The 19,403-nt window shown below is 48.7% G+C and overlaps 1 protein-coding gene across 1 annotated transcript; it reads right to left on the reverse strand.

Moving 5' to 3' along the window:
- Positions 1-9,168: 9,168 nt before the first annotated feature.
- TBX21 (T-box transcription factor 21) lies at positions 9,169-19,403 on the reverse strand. Its single transcript, XM_079905866.1, has 6 exons — positions 18,811-19,403; positions 11,820-11,974; positions 11,315-11,436; positions 10,555-10,713; positions 10,339-10,400; positions 9,169-10,102 (listed from the first exon to the last, which is right to left on the reverse strand). The coding sequence occupies exons 1-6, from the start codon at positions 19,299-19,301 to the stop codon at positions 9,484-9,486; spliced, it is 1,608 nt and encodes a 535-aa protein (XP_079761992.1). The 5' UTR covers positions 19,302-19,403; the 3' UTR covers positions 9,169-9,483.

Raw genomic sequence — 19,403 nt, forward strand, 5'->3', positions numbered from 1 at the left:
TCATCAAAGAAATAGAGCTTCAGCAAAGAAACAGAAGACTTATAGAAGAACCAATAGAATGTTAAAATTGAGAAATGTAATAACAGAAATTTAAAAACTCAGTGGATGAGTTCAATTAGCAAAATGGAAGGGATAGAGGGAAAAATCAGTGAACTAGAGGAATGAAAATTAGAAATTACCCAACTGTACAGCAGAGAGAAAACAAAAATGAACAGAGCCTCAGGGACTTCCTTACTGTCTCAGTGGGTAAGACTCTGCGCTCCCAGTGCAGGGGGCCCAGGTTCGATCCCTGGTCAGGGAACTAGATCCCACATGCATGCCACAACTACGCATTCATATGCTGCAACTAAGGAACCCGCTTGCCGCAACTAAGACCCAGCACAACCAAATAAATAAATACATAAATTAATAAATATTAAAAAGTGAACAGAGCCTCAGGGACTAGTAAGACTATAACAAAATATCTCTAACACTCCTGTCATCAGAGTCTCAAAGAAAGGAGAAAGAAGGCAGGGTTAAAAAAGTACTCAAGGAAATGATGACGGGATTTCCCTGGTGGCACAGTGGTTAAGAATCCACCTGACAATGCAGGGGACACGGGTTCGAGCCCTGGTCCAAGAAGATCCCACATGCCACGGAGCAACTAAGCCTATGCGCCACAACTACTGAGCCTGCGCTCTAGAGCCCACGACCCACAACTACTGAGCCTGCATGCCACAACTACTGAAGCTCATGTGCCTAGAGCCCATGCTCTGCAACAAGAGAAGCCACTGCAATGAGAAGCCCGCTCACTGCAATGAAGTGTAGCCCCCACTCGCCGCAACTAGAGAAAGCCTGTACACAGCAATGACGACCCAATGCAGCCCAAAATAAAAACAAACAAACAAATAAATAAATATTTTAAAAAAGAGCAATCAGATCCAGAAGGTGAGATACTCCTCTGCAGAGCAGCAGAGCAGCTGATCTGGCTTCTTAGAAAGTCAACAGCATGAAAGAAAAGGTGGGGGACTGTTCCATATTACAATATGTTTAAGAGGAATAACAACGAAATGAAAGCTGTGGCCTTTGGGGGCTGTACAGACAAATCAATAGTGAATACATTTGGGGGACAGTTTTGTAAATGTGAATAAGGACTTAGCATGGGAACATACTAGGAATTGTTGATTTTTGTCAGTGTGATAATGGCGTTGCTGTTATGTAAGAACGTGTCCTTATTTTTTTAAATATTTATTTATTTATTTTGGCTGCACTGGGTCTTCATTGCGGCACGTGGGATCCTAGGCTGCGGCACGCAGACTTCTTGAGTTGAGGCAGGCAAGCGGGATCCCCAATCAGGGATCGAACCCAGGCCCCCTGCATTGGGAGCGCAGAGTCTTACCCACTGGACAACCAGGAAGTCCTGTAAGTGTCCTTATTTTTAAGAGATGCAGACTGAAATATCTGGAGATGAAATACCATAATGTTCATAATTTTAAATACATCTGGAAAGAAAAGATGAAACAATGTGGAAAAATATCAACAGTTGTTAAATCTGAGGCGTTTTTTGTATGTTTGAAATTTTTCATAAAATGTTTCAAACGAAGAAAGCTGTCACTGAATATAGCATCCAAGAACCCCCCCTGGCCCTGGTGATGTTCAAGGGCCACCTTGGAGAATGCCCTCGATCCCTGCCAACCTGCTGTCAGTCCCAAAGGCTTGATTCCCATCTAGATGAATCTCACTGTCTTCTTTCTTTTGAAAAGGCAACCTGCTGTGCCTCTAAAGTCACAGCATCCATCAGAAATGTGTGCCCACTGCTGTTGCACTGACCTGCGCGCTAGGTCTCTCTGGCTAATATTGAACATGAGAAGCAGGCAAGCCTTGGATATGACCCTCCACTTCAGCCTATGCTTGGGGTCCTCACCACCAAGCTAAAAGCTCTCACTCGCCCTTTACTTCCATGATCAGGAATCGGCTATGAGCTAAGCTTCACAAGCTTTTGCTGCTCATGTGGAACCCATAGCTCAGTACTTCAGCAAGACCTAGGAAAGGCGGGGGGTCTACCTTCTGAGGGATCAGAAAATAATTTCCACAGAGGTAAAATGAGGCTGTGGTCTCTGTTCCCTCATCCTAACCCACCCCCACACTTCTTCACCTTGTTTCCTAACCCTCTGATATTCCTTTGGGATAAGCTGGACACATATCCTCCCACTATTGGGACAGAATGTGAAACATCTTTTTCAACCTCTTACTCACAATGATACGATTTGCTGATTATGGCCAGGAAGGGATGCCTTAATCAATGTTCTCTTAGTCGTCTCAGACTCCTCCTCCAAACTAAAGGGAAATTGTTGTTAGCACATGGATGTGGCTCAGAGGACAAAGAGATGAATTTCAATAGGACCTTAAGAGGAACTGGAACAAGGAAGTGCTTCTCACTGTCACTCTTGCTCTGGCTATCACTCACTCCCTCCTCTCTCATACTCTATTCCTATATCTCTTTGCACATCTTCTTCTGCTCCGGGATCCGCAAACTGCATTGTTCGTTTTCATATACTTGGCTGCCTTGTTGAACCACAGTTTGCACAATCTAAACTCAAGCAATACCCCAAAGTAACTAATAGCTCTCAACCCCAATTCCTTCATGCATCAATACGTCTTCCAACCAGCTATGATGGGGTATGAGGCAGGGCAGAGTCACACTACATAAGCGTGGCCTTCAAGGGTCTTACCCCTGGAGGGAAGGGGGTGTCGTTAGAGTTTGCATGAAGGAGGAGTATGGTCCTAAGACACATATCTATTATTTTCCCCAAAACTGCTATTGTTCAATTATTCATTTAACTGATTTGTAGCTAATAATCCCAATTTGTAAGCTGCCTCACTCAACTCTCTTGCCATTTCAAGATCCAAGAGAAAATTCCAGGGAACTATTCAGCATGCTCAAGTAAGTAAAAGAAATCTATTAGGAAAGAATAGTTATCCAAGGATAAGTAGGCCAGGATGAAGGAGAGATAGATGGGATAAGACAAAATTAAAAAGGAAGCTAAAATACAATATCAGAATTTAAACTCTCAGTGAAGCTCTAAAGAGCACAATTGAACTGTGGGAAAAATGAATCAGTGGGGCTTCCCTGGTGGCGCAGTGGTTGAGAGTCCGCCTACCGATGCAGGGGACACGGGTTCGTGCCCCGGTCCAGGAAGATCCCACATGCCTCGGAGCAACTCAGCCCGTGTGCCACAACTACTGAGCCTGCGCTCTAGAACCCACGAGCCACAACTACTGAAACCCACGTGCCACAACTACTGAGGCCCACACGCCTAGAGCCTGTGCTCTGCAACAAGAGAAGCCACTGCAATGAGAGGCCCTCGCACTGCAACGAAGAGTAGCCCCCGCTCGCCGCAACTAGAGAAAGCCTGCACGCAGCAACGAAGACCCAACGCAGCCAAAAATAAACATAATAAATAAATAAATTTATTTAAAAAAATTGTTTTTAAAAGTTAGGAAATAAAGTTAGAGAATCACCTTGGACATCTACCACATGATTAAAAGAAGTTGAGAAATAAACAAAAAAGAATGGATAAAAGGAAAACTTTCTAAGACTAAAGAACATAGTCTCTGAATTGGTAGGTCTCATTGAGTGCCCCAGAATAATAAATAGACAAAAAAAAAAAAAAGGCTTCCAACCAATGCATATAATCTAGAATGTTCAAAACACTGGGGATAAAGAGAGGATCCAAAAACCTAACACAAAGGATCATGAATCAAAATGGCATCAGACTTCTTAAGAGCAATACTGAAAACTAAAATACAATGGAAAAATACCTTGGAAATTTCAAGAGAAAATTATTCCCAACTGAGGCTTTTATACCCAGTCAAGCCATCAATCAGATGTCCAAGTGAAATAAAGACATTTTCAGACATGTTGAAAACTTAGTTTTACCTTCTGTGCACCATAAAACTCCTTCAGAAAAAAAAAAAAATGTCCTTCAGTAAAATAAGAGAATAAACAAAGAAACAGAAAGATGTGATCCAGGAAACAGGAGATCCAACACAAGAGAGACATGAAAGTAATCCCCAGGCTGATGGTGAAGGAAAGATCCCAGGACAATGGCTAGGAAGCACATGCCACTCTTCCATTCAGAGAGGAAATAATTTCTCCTCCCCTTGTATATGGTTTGGCTTTGACCAATAGAATGTAGTGGGAGTGATGCTGTCCCAGTCCCAGGCCTGGCCGTTAGCGGTCTGGAAGCTTCTGTCTCACTCTTTTGAAGCCCTTAGCCAAGAAATCAAACTTTAGTGCTGGAAAAAAAGTCCAGCCACTACTTGGTGTTCCACATCTTTTGAATCAGAGGCAGCATCTGTGGAAGAAAGTTTCCCCAAGTTAGTCTTATCGGACTTGTATGGGTTAAAAGTCAAACATGGCCTTACAGAGACTATCAAATGTGCAAGAAGGCAAACCCACTATGAGTGAGGACCAGAAGAAACAACATGTTTAGACAATACCCCTACCACCACCCCCACAAAGACAGCAGACGTTGGAAATGGCAAATACAAAATACAGAATGGTTGCATCTAGAATGTTTACAGAAACAAAGAATGCAAGTATAAGGGAAAACATACAATAAGAAATCATCAGGATTGTACAAATTGGAAAAAATAGAACTTATAAAAATGCAAAGCATAACCTTGAAATAAAACTTAATGGAGATATAAAATACTTATGAAAACTGTTTTGTAAACTGTGGAAAAAACCCTCAATGGATGGGCTAATCAATGAGCCTATTTGATACAGTTGAAAGTAGAATTTAACTAAAACATATATCCCAGGAATTTATCCAGAATGCAGCAAAGAAAGGCAAGGGGGAAAATATAATAGAGAGTTGTGAGACATGAATAATAATAGAATAACAATTTCTTACATCCATCTGATTGGAGTCCCAAAGGGTGAAATTAAAGAGAATGGAAAGAAGCAATATTTTTAAAAAGTAATTAACTAATATAATATTATAAATAACTATACTTCAATTAAAAAATTAAAAGATAATTGACTGAGAATTTTCAGAACTGATGAAAACCATGAATACACAGATCCAGGAAGCACAGAATATCCCAAAATGAGCAAGAAAAATCAATTCATACCTTGTCACATCATAGTGAGTCTGTTGGACATCAAATATAAATAGAAGATCTGAAAAGCAGAAAGAAAAAGACAGATGACCTACAAAAGAATGCCAATTAGGGTAGCAGCAGATTTCACAAGCAACAACAGAAGCCAGAAGACAGTGGAATAACTTCTATAAAATGATAAGAAAAAAATTACTAAGCATTTCGAATTGTCTTCTCAGCAAATGTTATTCATTAATGAGGGAAAAAACAATAATATTTATAAGAAATAACACATGTGGCGTTTACAAAGAGATCCTCTCTAAAAGAACATATAAAGGATTTAGTTCAAGAAGTAGGAAAATGAGGACTTCCCTGGTGGTCCAGTGGTTAAGAATCTGCCTTCCAATGCAAGGACGCGGGCTTGATCCCTGATCGGGGAACTAAGATCCCACATGCCACAGGGCAACTAAGCCCGCTCGCTCTAGAGCCCGTGCACTGCAGCTAGAGAGAAGCCAGCGTGCTGCAAAAGATTCCACATGCTGCAACTAAGACCCGATGCAGCCAAATAATAAAATAAAATAAAATACAAAATTTAAAAAAGAAATAGGAAAATGATCCCAGAAAAAAGTAGAAATGCAGAAAGGAAAAGTGAACAAAACGAATAGTAACATAAAAGTAAGCCCAGGGCTTCCCTGGTGGCGCAGTGGTTGAGAGTCCGCCTGCCGATGCAGGGGACACGGGTTCATGCCCCGGTCTGGGAAGATCCCACATGCCGCGGAGCGGCTGGGCCCGTGAGCCATGGCCGCTGAGCCTGCACGTCCGGAGCCTGTGCTCCGCAACGGGAGACGCCACAACAGTGAGGGGCCCGTGTACCGCAAAAAGAAAAAAAAAAAAAAGTAAGCCCAAACAAGTTCTGTCTCAGTAAAATAATACAAGAGTCTAATCTGTGGGATTAAAAAACAAAAAACAAAAAAACCAGAGCTGAAACGTTCAAAATCAGTAAGTTGGGGGAAAGCAATAGTGAGTCAGGAGGGGTTAGAGCAGAGCTAAAGTGATCTAAAATTGTTCTACTGACCGGAATGGAGGGCAAAATATCATTCAACATTACAACGTTGTTAGGTCAAATGTGCATATAAACTGTATAGAGATACCACTAAAATAAGAGAAATAGGTTACAGAAATACCAAACCAGCATAAGGGGGAAAGTGGAATAAATGGGGGAAAATCATCCCTCCAAGGGCAAGAAACTAGCACTTGAAGTTCTGGCCCGTACAATACGATAAGAAGAAGAAAGAAGAAATTAGATGGAATCTTAAAAAAGGGTACAAATGAACTTATTTACAAAACAAGTAGAGTCACAGATGTAGAAAACAAACTTTTGGTTACAGGGGATAAGGGTAGGAGAGGGATAAATTGGGAGATTGGGACTGACATATACATATTACTATATATAAAATCGATAACTAATAAGAACCTACTGCATAGCACAGGGAACTCTACTCAATACTCTGTAATGGCCTATATGGGAAAAGAATCTAAAAAAAGAGTGGATATATGTATATGTGTAACTGATTCACTTTGCTGTACACCTGAAACTAACACAACATTGTAAATCAACTATATTCCAATAAAAATTTAAAAAATAAAAAAGAGGAAATTAGAAGCATAACGATTCAAAAGGAGGAAATAAAACTCTTGTTATTTGAAATAACCTGATTGGTCATAGAGAAAGTAATGAATTTATAGCAAACCACTGGAAAATAATAAGAGAATTTAGCAAGGTGCCTGGATCTTATGATTAGCATACAAAATTAATTGTAATTCTATATACTAGTAACAATTAGGAAATATATATTTTTAAAAGATACCTTTTATAGAGAAAAAAACTTAATACCTGGGCTTCCCTGATGGCGCAGTGGTTGAGGGTCCGCCTGCCGATGCAGGGGACACGGGTTCGAGCCCTGGTCCAGGAAGACCCCACATGCCGTGGAGCAACTAAGCCTGTGCACCACAGCTACTGAGCCTGCACTCTAGAGCCCGCGAGCCACAACTACTGAGCCCGTGTGCCACAGCTACTGAAGCCCGAGTGCCTAGAGCCCGTGCTCCACAACAAGAGAAGCCATGACAATGAGAAGCCTGCGCACCCCAACAAAGAGTAGCCCCCGCTCACCGCAACTAGAGAAAGCCCGCGTGCAGCAACAAAGACCCAACACAGCCAAAAATAAATAAATAAAATAAATTAATTAAAAAAAAATTTTTTTAAAGAAGAGTATTGTAATTACTCACAACAGTTCCCAAGAAAGGAAATAGGCTCAGTTTAATATCATTAACTCCAAGGAGTGACAGCCAAGGGGTGGGGCATGGGGAGGATTAATCTACATTCACAGAGTGAAATATGGCTGAACTCCTCTTGTCATTTTAAGAAGATGAGCTTCCAAATCCAGAGGATGGAACCAAATATGTATGTCTCCTTATCTTTTCCTTCTTCTGACTAGATGGTGATGAAAATTACCTCTGGGCAGAGATCAGTAAAAGAGGGAATGTGAACTGTGAGACATTAGTGAAGTTTTCCAGGCTCTAAAAAGAATTGGAAGAACACCTATACAGCCTATAATGATGTTCTCACATTAGAATGGGGTATACTGTGGACTGGGGTGAGGCAAACATAGTAACTCCAACCTCTTAATGTTTCTCATAAGCTCCTTTTTTAACCTTAGAGTGCTCTTTCAGGAAATATCTCTTATCATGAAGGAAGATTTGACTTCGGCAATTGTCCTCATTCACTTGAGATTCTTGGGGGTTTTGATGGTTTGGTGGGTTATTATTATTATTGACTTCTGTTAATGAAAATTCAATAGGTTTTATTAAGAAAAAGAATTTTCAGTATGATTCCAATATTATAAAAATGTTTCTGTCTCTCCAATCCATCTAATGTTAATGATAATTATTGATGGGTGGTAAGATTTAGGATAATTTATTGTTGTCTTTATAGTTTTCTGCATTGCTTCAGTTCTTTAAAAGAAGCATGTATCATTTTACAAATGCAATTCAGTATGTGTATAAGGAGAGAGAAACAGCTAGAGAATAATAATAATGACAATGATGATAGTTTACACTCTGAGTGCTTACTGTTTATCTGGCACTGTTCTAAACCCTTTACATGTACTAGGGTAAAATATATGAAATTGCCAATATTTGGCTGTTTTTGACCTACAAAAACAGCAATTTCATGTAGTCCTATTTACATTTACTCCTTTAATCCTTGAACAACCCTAAGATGAAGATGGAGGATCCAAAGCTGCTAGAAATGCAAAAAGAAATCAAGTGTCATTCTTCTCCTCAGACCCACCCGCCCCGATCCAGCCCCCATCCTCTGGTCTTGCCCTCACACCTTGCTCTACAGGTCAGGGTATCCCAAGACACCTTAAGAAGTGGCATCAGCCATTAACCTGAGCACCAAAGGCAGGACACGCAGCATTGCTCTAACTCAGTTTATCCCCTGAATGAAGTCACCTCTGGTTTCTAGGAGGTACATGGTCTTCGGAACTTCAAGTTCTGTTCTAGAGCAGAGAGAACAGCTTTGGTGCACTTGCAGTTCCCGGTAGAGTCCCCGCCCATGTCCCCCACCCAGGCACTAAAGCAGGACACACTTGACAGTTTCGTGTTTATTTTCAGAAAGTGATGAAGACAAAAGCAATATATCCGGACACCACTCTCTGTACAATAAATAGCCTCCCCCGTTCCCAAAAAATAAAAAAGAAAAATGCACCCTCACCCCCCCCCAAGACCTTGCTTCTTGAGTTGTGCATAATCCCCCCCTTTCCAGCCCCTTCCTTGGGATCCCCACTGCCTCTAAGAGGGTGCGGCGCAAGCCAGCTGCCCAGAGTCATTGGGTCCTCTCCCCTGACTGTGGCTGGCTGGCTGTTATAAAATTCATGTGTCTTTATTTCCAGATCAGGGATTAACACACACACACAAATGTTGAAAGTTACTCTGCAGAGAAAGAGATCTGAGTTTCCAGTCTGGCTGTCCCACCTAATCCTGACCCCCCACTCCCACCCCTACACCCCGCAGAAGGGAGGAAGCTCCTTTGTGTCCCAGACCTTCCATTGTCTGTTTTCTGTTCTCCAGCTGGGAACCCACAACCAGAAGCAGCACCAGGTTAATGAGTGTAGTTGGGACAGAGGAAGGGGCAGAGAACACTCCTCGCAGGTTTCATTGTGGGCCAGGAGGCAGCAAGTGAACCCCAGAATCCTTGGACCCCTCTTCCTCAACCAGCTACAGAAGGAGATGGGACAGAGGGAGCTGGGGACGGCTCAGTCCTGGGTCTGTGGGCTACGTTAGTTGGTGTCACCAACCTGATGACACTCTTTCTGCTCCTTTCACCATGTCAACTGCTCAATTGGGAAAATAGTTATAAAACTGGCCTTCGGTTTCTTTATCAAAAGGAGAAGGGGCCCCCGCAGGGGAGGAGCTATCGCCACTAGAAGGATAGGGGGACACACGCCTCCTCTTAGAGTCTCCTTCACCCAGTCCCGAGTCGCTGGACTCTGGCCGGATGGGCGTGATCTCAGTCCACAAGGACGGGGAGCCCTGGTCTTCCGGCCCCCGCCCCTCTGAGGCTCCAGGGCCAGGTTCCATGGGCAGAGTTCGCGTGGAGCGGAACCAGCTGGTTGGGCCCATCTTGGGAGGGTACTGGGGGGTCACAGGCCAGCCAGCTCCAGGCGCCAGGACCTCCTGGCTTCGGTAGTAGGACATAGCGGACCCAGAGGCAGAGGGCAGGAATGAAGGCTTCATGCTGACAGCTCGAAACTCGGCCTCGTAGCTGTGGTCCCGAGGGGCCCCCAGCCAGTAAGGCTGGGGAACCACATCCTTGGCCTGGCTGGGAAGGTTGGGGTAGAAACAGCTGGGAACGGGATACTGGTTGGGGAGCAGAGGAGAGTAGTGGTCTCCCCCAAGCAACTGACAGTTGGGTCCAGGTGGGGAGAGGACACTGGTGTCAACAGATGCATACATGCTAAAAAAAAAACAGGAAGCAAAAGACAGGGGTCACGAACGGAACTGGTCACTTAGGAGCCTGCCTGTCTCACGTCCCTCCCCAGACCCTCTTTCCTGACTTGCCTGCCACCCTCCAGTACCCAGCCCACACTTCCCCACCGCAGAGGCAGAGAGGGGACGTGCTGAGCACTCATCTGGTCTCAGAGGGACAAGAGGAGGCCTCCGCAAACATGAGATGAACCCAGTGGCACTTACGACTCAAAGTTCTCCCGGAATCCTTTGGCAAAAGGGTTATTATCAATTTTCAGCTGAGTAATCTAGAGAGAAGTGAAACAGAGTCACCTGAGTCCTGAGTCTGAGGCCGGGGAACTTCCAAAATCGCTCCCAGGAAGACTGGGGGCTCCACTCTCCCCCTCGTCGTCCCCCCGCCCCGCCACAGGCTCAGTCCACCCTCGCCCAGGGAGCCTTCACCTCGGCGTTCTGGTAGGCGGTCACGGCGATGAACTGGGTTTCTTGGAAAGTAAAGATGTGTGTGTTGGGAGCGTTGCAGGCCGCCTCTGGCTCTCCATCGCTGACCTCGACGATGTGCAGCCGGGGCTGGTACTTATGGAGGGACTGGAGCACGATCATCTGAGAGAGGGTAGGACGGCCGTGAGGGTGGGAGGAGGCAGTTCAAAGGAACCCTCTCCCAGCCCCACCTATGGCCAGCCCCACGGCCAAGCTAGAAAGGACCCTGAGGTCCTCGTGCCCATTCCTCTGCCCTGCCACCACATAACTTCTCCCAGGCTTCCAACCCCAGTCCCTTGCCTCTTCAGGGCACTAATTCTATTCTCTTGCCCCTTTACCTATCCCCAGATGTCCACTGTGACCAAGGTATTAGCACAAACAGGGCTTTTCAGGGATAAGGGCACTTTTAATAGAATTGCTCAACTCAAAGAAACTTTGCATCCGTTCCCTGGGACCACCGGTACCAACTCTCTACCCAATATGGTACACGAGTGATGGCAGCCCAGGATTCAGTGAAGAAACCCCCTGGCTGGTTTGGTCCGTGTTGGCCCAAATGTGATGCCTGTCTGCCCTGAGATTCAGCTTCCTCCCAAGGTGGGTGGAAAAGAACCAGAGTCAGAGAGGGAGAAAAGTCGCTCTTCCAGAACAGAAGCAGCCTGCAGGACCCGCTGCGACCTCGGGGACAGGGAGGGGTGCGGGGCTATCCCATGGGGAGGAGTCCCACCTGGGTCACATTGTTGGAGGCCCCTTTGTTGTTCGTGAGCTTTAGTTTCCCGAATGAAACTTCCTGGCGCATCCAGTGGGCTCCAGTGTTGGGAGAATCTGGGTGGACGTACAGGCGGTTCCCTGTGGACAGTTAATCTCTTTGGCATGCAGCCCTTGGGACCAGACCCCTGGTGACGTGGGGCTTCTTTGCCTGTTCTGAGGGGAATGGCAAGAAGGATGCAGGGGGAGGACAGACGGGGCAGGACAGGGGGAGCTGTGGGCAGAGGACTGAGCCGAAGACAGGCTAGAGCAAAGTAGAAGAGATGACAAACAGAATGGAGTGAGAAGTGGGAGGGGATGGGGATGGGTGGGGTGGGGTGGGGTGGGATGGGATGGGAGGGATGGAACAGAGAATGAAATCCTAGGAGTCAGGGCCAGGGTCTTGGGGGTTCCTCTTGGATCCACCAGGGGGCGCCCAGTATTAGACAAAAAGCATGCCCCCCAGTTCCCAAGGAGGCGCGTACCTGGCATGTTGCCCCCAGCCTTTCCACACGGCACCCACTTGCCGCTCTGATACCGCCAGTGATGCTGGTCCACCAAGACCACGTCCACAAATATCCGGTAATGGCTGGTGGGCTCCAGCCCAGCCACAGTAAATGAGAGGAATGGGAACATCCGCCTGGGGAGAACAGAGAGACCCATCAATACCCATCAGCCCCCAGCCCCCGGACAGCCGTGCCCTGCGCAAAGGCTGTCCGTCGCTGGTGTGCTGGAGCCGGCTCCCAGGCCTCACCAGAGCCAGCTGGAGAAGTCCAGGAAGTCTGCCAGCCAGTTGTTAAACAGCCACGATTAAAAATTAAATCACATAAATTTACAATTAAATATATTACATTACAAGCCAAGGTAATAAATACTCAAAAAAAATCACTTCTCAGTTCTTTTTACTCCAGTTTACTATTATCTCTGCTCTTGAGATCGTTTACATCTATTGTACCTGTCCGGTGGAGATACCAGGTTACGTGCACTACCACACGTGTCTTCCCAGCTCCGCATTCAGTGATATCACATGGGCAGCTTACGAGCAGCCATTAGAGGGGTATTTACCACGGAAATCAGCAAACACTATGAATCGGGACTTTTAAAAATGTTTTTCTTTCAGAGGGTCAGTTGCTGGACATTAGCTGCAAGCCTTAGCGTGCTCCCTAGAGGGGGAGCAAAGCCACAGGCCAGCCCCACACAAGCAGTTCCTAGTAGGTCCTCATCTCTCAGTTCCCTGAACCCTGGTCTGGCCTTAGTCTGTCATCCATCCTCTCCATCATGGCTCTCACGGTGCTAACATGCACCTAGCTCCAGAGCACCCATCCACAGGCTCTCCCTGCCCCATCCTCCTGGGCCTGATGTCTGTAGCACAGCCTGCTCCAGGGTCTTCAGAGAAGTAACTGAAGTTCTAGCTGGAGCTTCCCATCCACCTGGAAGAGGGACTCTATTGAGCACAGTCCTCATGTTCAAAGTCCTGGTTCCCAGGAAAAGTGGAGGAAGTTGGATTTGGGATGCTGTGCTATTGTGCTGAGCAATAGATTCAGAGGAAGAAGCACTACCATACCACAATCATCTCCACCACCTCCACCATCACCACCACCACTAAAACCATCATGTCTACTATCACTACCCCCAACACCACATCACTACAATCAACACCTCCACCTTCACCACCATTACTATAACCAACACCACGGCCATTACTGCCATCACTACAACTAACATCTCCACCATCACTACCCCCCCAACCACCACAACCACCACTCTCCCCATCACCACCATCACTACCCCCACCCCCGCCACCACCACTACAACCACCACCAGGCTATCACCACCACCACTACAACCAACACCTCCACCATCACTACCCCCTCACCACCACTACAACGACCACCAGCCCATCACCACCATCACTACAACCAGCACCTCCACCATCACTATCCCCACCACCACCACCACCACTACAACCACCACCAGCCCATCACCACCACCACTACAACCACCACCAGCCCATCACCACCACCACTACAACCAACACCAGCCCATCACCACCATCACTACAACCAGCACATCTATGGCTTAGTCTTTCTCTTCTAACCCAAGCAGGAAGAGCAGAGTTTCTAAGCTGGCAGAGTCAAATCCTCATCAGAATTACTTTTCATTCCCACACACTTCTCCCTTCCCCTACAAGAAGCCCTGCAGGTTGGGAAGAAAGGCACTGGTTCATGAGTGAGGAAACCTGGGGGAGGGAGAGTTCTAGGGGCCTAGGAGCACTTTTTTTTTTTTTTCGGTACACGGGCCTCTCACTGTTGTGGCCTCTCCCGTTGCGGAGCACAGGCTCCGGACGCGCAGGCTCAGTGGCCATGGCTCATGGGCCCAGCCGCTCCGCGGCATGTGGGATCTTCCCGGACCGGGGCACGAACCCGTGTCCCCTGCATCAGCAGGCGGACTCTCAACCACTGCACCACCAGGGAAGCCCCCTTAGGAGCACTTTGGGGTGGATTCTAGTCCCCAGAGGGTCCCAGATCAACATCGCTAATAACCTTGGAAAGATCTCCCGGGAGGGTACTGTCACATTCCTGTCTTCCCCAGACTCTCCTGGGCTGAGAAAAAGAGACTTAGTGGCCCTATGGCCTTGGATAAGTTAATTCCCAAGCCAAACCTCACTTTCTTCACCCGTAAATGGAGATAATAACTCCTGTCCATCTTTCCTCTGAGAGCTGTTAAGGAGTTTGAAGGATGTGAAACTCAGCTCACCGTCTCTCCCATCCCACCCCCATCCCACCTTCTCCCAGGCCCAGAACTATCAAAGCCCTCTGGCCTGGCTGAAGAGCCCCAAGCAAGAGTCCAGAGTTCCGGTCTGAGGCCCTCGGTCCCAGGAGCTCGGTATGCCAGTCAACTGGAGGAGTCAAAGGTTAGGGATGAGACTGAGCAATCTAGGGTGGGAGAATACTTTCAACCCGTTTCTACCACCAGCTCATTCTACAACAGTGGTCAGGTCATTCATGTGTCCTATATGGTAACCAGTTCCTATCTAAACATGTAGTAATAGAGAGAAGGGAACATATTAATTCAAGTGCCACTGCATATGCAGCAGCCAGTTCACTGAACCAGTCCTTTGAGATATAAGATGTTATTTCCAATTTATACTTGAAGAAAATGACGCTCAGAGAGGTTTGGCGACGGTTCCACGGCGGGAGAGCAGAAATGGGGTCTCCTGATGGCAGAGCGCATGCTACCGCCTCCATCACCCCATCCTGCTTATCGCTGGTAGAGTGACTGTGGGGAAGAGGGAGAGGAGAAGGGAGGTCTCAACTTCACCCTAAAAGTCTAGAATCACCACCAGCTGGGATCCCAAAATAGCCTCTGATTTACACGACACTTTGCTGGGAAGGAACCAGGAGTGAAGATGGGTCTGGTGCCAAACTGAGCCCCTAGGAAAGACCGCTCACCACTCACTCAGCCCTCAGAACACAGGGTTCAAGACCCCAAGTTCCTCTGCTGCTTCTAAGGACCATCCAGTCTGAAATGATTCACAAAGTCACCATATCCCGTCCCCATCCTGTACGCCTCTGACAGTGCTCCAACTCACCATCGTTAAGTACAAATTAAAACATGGTTTTCATCAGTCATGTTGGCAAAATGTTTCAAAATTGACAATATCTAATGCTGATGAACCTGTGGGATAATGGGTCCTCTCGGCCACTATTGGTGGGGGTGTAAATCGGTACCACCTTTGAGGAGGGTATTCTGGCAACGCCTTGTACCGATCCAAACACAAAAAGCACTCAGGCGTCAAGGGGTCGCCTCTTCCCACCAACCCCGGACCCACTGAATAGATAGGCAGCCACCAGCAAACGGCAGAAGAGAGAGCAAAGCCATTTTCACCTGCTCCAGAAGAAATAAAGCCAGTCAGCCCAAATTAAAGCAGGCTTAAAGCTAAAAAAAATAAAATAAAATAAAAATCTAAAAAGTTCTTGGAGTTGGAAGGTAGAGAAGAGAAAACCAAAAGGGCCGAGGCCGGTGATCGAGGATGGTACGGGACTGAAATTGTTTTATCAAGCCCTAACTTCGCACACACATACACAAATACAAACTGAGCTGCTTAACAACAGAGTCATCTTAATTATAATAATCAACTAATTACACCCAGAAAAGTGGGGATTGCCGGCAATTACTGCACACCCACACACCCACACACGAGACAGCCGCCTCTCTCTTCCTCTACTGAGAAAGTCTACCGTCGACTATCATACACCGGCCGACTTGGGCGCAGCACACAGACTGCCTCCCAGAAATGACACGAGGCCGGGCAACATGAGGGGGTCTATCAGGCCATGAACCTCCACAAACACACAAACTTGAACTCTCAGCCTTCCAGCTGGCCAGTCCCTCTTCTTGTCCTCCGTTTCCCCTCCCAGCCCCATCTGAGCTGCCTGGATCAGTCTCTGGGCCCTGGAATCACCCCCTGCTCCCCAACCCATTCTTGCCCATGGAGGAGGGCATCACTGTGTGCACACTGAGGAATGGGTCTAGGGTGGGTGGAAGAGGGAGGATCTGGGAGGGAGTGAGTCAGCCCAAGGCGAAAGGCTACGGGGCTGTGGGTGGGCCTGGGCTGGAAGGATTTTTCAAAAAGGAAGAAAGCCGTGGGTGATGTGGTGGTGACTGGTGGGTCACTGGAAACCATGGAAGGACAGGCCAGCCCACCAAAGCAGGAGGACAGAATGGGAGCTGTTCTCTGAGCCCAAGTCTTCCTTTTCAGAAGCCAGTAGCAGAAGGAAATGGCCGCCGACTTCCCAGATCACTGGAGCCCAAGCTCACAGTCAGGGGTGCTGAATCGGGGGCGGTGTGTCCTCCGTCCTCTCCACCCCGCCATGGGGCCCCCAAGGCCTGATCCAAGAGGAGGCCTCAGAGGAAGTGGTGAGGGGCCACCGCCCGCTTCCAACGGCCCCACGGCCCGCAGTGTCCGAAGCAGTCCATTAGGATGGATTGAAAGTGTGAGGATTGTAAAACATGCGCCTGTGCGCACACACAAAACAATCAGGGAAATCTGACGATATTTACGAGTTTCTTTTCAGGTTTGCTAATGGCATTGTGTTTATTTTTAAAAAGCCATTTTTAGAGGTGCGCGGAGAACTACTTAAGGATAAAGTCATACAGTGTCTAGGATTTACTTACTAATTACTTACACTATCGCTAATATAGTTTCAGACCACAAGTTAAGTGAGCGAGGATAAAGCAGAAACAAGATTGGACCAGTACTGACAGCTATTGAAGCTGGATAATGGGTGGATGGAGACCCGTTACGTGTTTCTCTTCACTTTTGTATATATTGGAATTTTTCATAATAAAGGAAATTAAGTGTGTGGATCTAAAAGAGAGACAACAAAACTTGTCCAGAGAGGATTATTCAGCAGGAAAATAAAGGAAAGAAGGAGGCTGTAGGCGTAAAGGAGGCAACCAGTACAGAAAGACGCATCCGCCTAAGACCCCCAGCTAGCCCTTCACCCCCAGAGCCCTGAGGTTCTGCTGAAGTTCCATCTACCTCATCCCTCAAGACTGGAGGGGCTGGGGCCTGGCTGCAAGGCTGTGGGGAGACCCCCACCAGGCCCCAGGGTGGGAAGGCTTCCTGACCACTCAACAGAGTTCAGGCCTGAGCCTGAGTTCAGGTCTGCTGTGAAACCCAGTGAAAGCCACCAGCTCCCCTGGGCCTCAGTGCCCTCAGCTGTAAATGGGGAGGCCGCTTGGCCTACCTAGCACACAGTGAAATAATGGAAGTGAAAGCACTCTGAATGCATCAAGGCCTTCGGACAGTGTGGGTGGCTGTTTTTACTCCTGGTCGTGGGGCACCAGAGAAAGAAACCCAGGTACATAACTTCTGCATGCTGGTGCCAGTTCTACCAGCGATGAATGTGCTGTGTAACCTCAGAAAAGTCTCTTACTGTCTCTGGGTCCATTTCCCTCTCTGTCCAGGGAGAAGATGGGACGGGATCTTCTGGGTCTCCTCCAATTCAGACACGATAGCCTAGAAGCCTAGGCTATGCCTGGGTGCACCCAGACAGGGACTAGGGCTGGGGGAGCAGAGAGCAATTAACAGAAGGCCTAGAAGATGAAGGCCGTGCCGTGAAAGAAAATGCCAACTCTCTCGGGTTCATCGCCGAGAAAGAGGAACAGTTCAGCAACTTGAAGCCAGTTGTGGTTGGTGGACAGGTCCCTCAATCCCAAGCCACCCCATAGAAATCATCCATCCAGCAATGCCCAGATTGAATGCCAACCCTCGGGCCCAGCATGGCCTCTCCCTTCTCCCTCCCCAAGCCCAACCCTTGGTATCTGCTCTTCAACACCTCCCAGGTCCACTGATGACATAGCCCCTCCACACAGAGGCCCTCGCTGGTCCCCTGCCCATATGGGCCCCCACCGGGAAGGGTGGGTGCACACTCACACACCAGGCACAGGCAGGGCCCACTCAGAATGTTGCTTACTAAACAAATACCACACAAGTTGCAAGTTTCTCTTTCTTTCCCCTTGTAGGAGACTCTCTCCGGAAGCAGCACCCTTGGCCCCAAACCCTACCCCGCACGCACGGAGCTCAGGGGACCCTGAACCATGGAACCATGGGTTCCCAAGGATGGACTGGTGAGTATCTGGATAAAGGTGGGGCAGGCTTTCAGGGACAAGCCTTGAAGAGTACAAGGTGTGGGACTGGCTGCCAGCTGGGACCCATGGGTTAGCTTCACCTGCTCAGGCCCATGGACATCTGTGCCCTCGGGAAGGGGACTGTGTCTGGAAGGAATCTATGCCCCCTCCCACTTTACCACCACCCCCCTCCCAACACATGCGCACACCAGACATATGATCTCAAAGTACTACCGGAAAGGAAACTTGGCGACCACTTCTCCATGTCACCAAATCCCAGTTTTACCACACACACACACCCTCCCCCAGAGTTGACCTGTACACAACAGCAGCAAGGGGGCTGGGAGAGGTGGGCACAAGGGGACCGGGATATGAGGGCTGGATTGCTGTCCACCCCACTGTAAGGCTCTGCCCTCCGCTCCGTTTCCCCGCACACAGGGGCTAAGAGGCGCCCTGCTCTGTTAGACCCACAGCACACACTCCCCCTGCGCCCTCCGCGCCTCCCACCAGGCAGGGACCGCACCCCAATGCTGGGTGAAACCATAGGCACCCTCCCCCTAAACCAGGACGACGGCTCACGGCGCCCCTCTCCTCTATCTCCCTTTTGAGTTGTGCCTGTTGGTCCTGAGAGTAAACAACCCCCAGAACTTTCCTGTCCGAAACTCAACTCCTCTTTCCTCCCAAAGCCTGAGCCAAAACTGCGAGGGACACAGAGACTCTAGCAACGTCTAGACAGAAAAAAAAAAAAAAAAAAAAAGAAAGAAAAGCGCGTCCCTGTCCGGGCCGGCGGGGCCGAGGAGGCTCCCACAGCTCGGCGCTCCCGGCGCGCGCCTCACTTACCGCCCCTGCTTGGTGATGATCATCTCCGTCTGGTGCTGATTAAACTTGGACCACAACAGGTGGTTGTTGAGCGCGACTCTCAGCTTCCCGGATACCTCCAGCCCCGCCGGCAGCGCACAGTCCTCGCGCGGGCCCGGGTAGAGTGTGGCGCGCGGGTCCGGGGCGGTGTAGGCATCCCCCGGCTGGTAGCCCTCGGCGCCCGGCGTCGGCGGGAAGGGCTCGCCCGCCCCGGGGAAGCCGGTGGCCTGGTGTCGGGGCGGGTAGGCGTAGGCTCCGAGGAAGCGGCCCGGCGGGGCAGGCACCAGGGCGCCCCCGGCGTAGGGCGCCCCCAGGCTGGCGCCCACGCGACGGTCGGCCGCGTCCTGCGCGCCCGGCTCCGGGTAGAAGTAGCGGTTCTGCGAGTCGGCGCCTGGCGCCCGGCCCTCGTCGCTCGCCGGCATCGGGTCGGTGCCCGTCAGCATGTCTCGGCAGCTTGGCTCCAAGATGCCCATCCGGGGCGGGCTGGCACCTTCCCGCGGCCGTCGAGGACCGGCCCTTCTCCGCGCGGGGGCGGGCGCGGGGGGTCGGCTGGGCGGAGGCTGGCGGGGGTGGGG

This window comes from Stenella coeruleoalba (genome assembly GCF_951394435.1).
Source record: "Stenella coeruleoalba genome assembly, chromosome: 19".
Taxonomy (NCBI): Eukaryota; Metazoa; Chordata; class Mammalia; order Artiodactyla; family Delphinidae; genus Stenella; species Stenella coeruleoalba.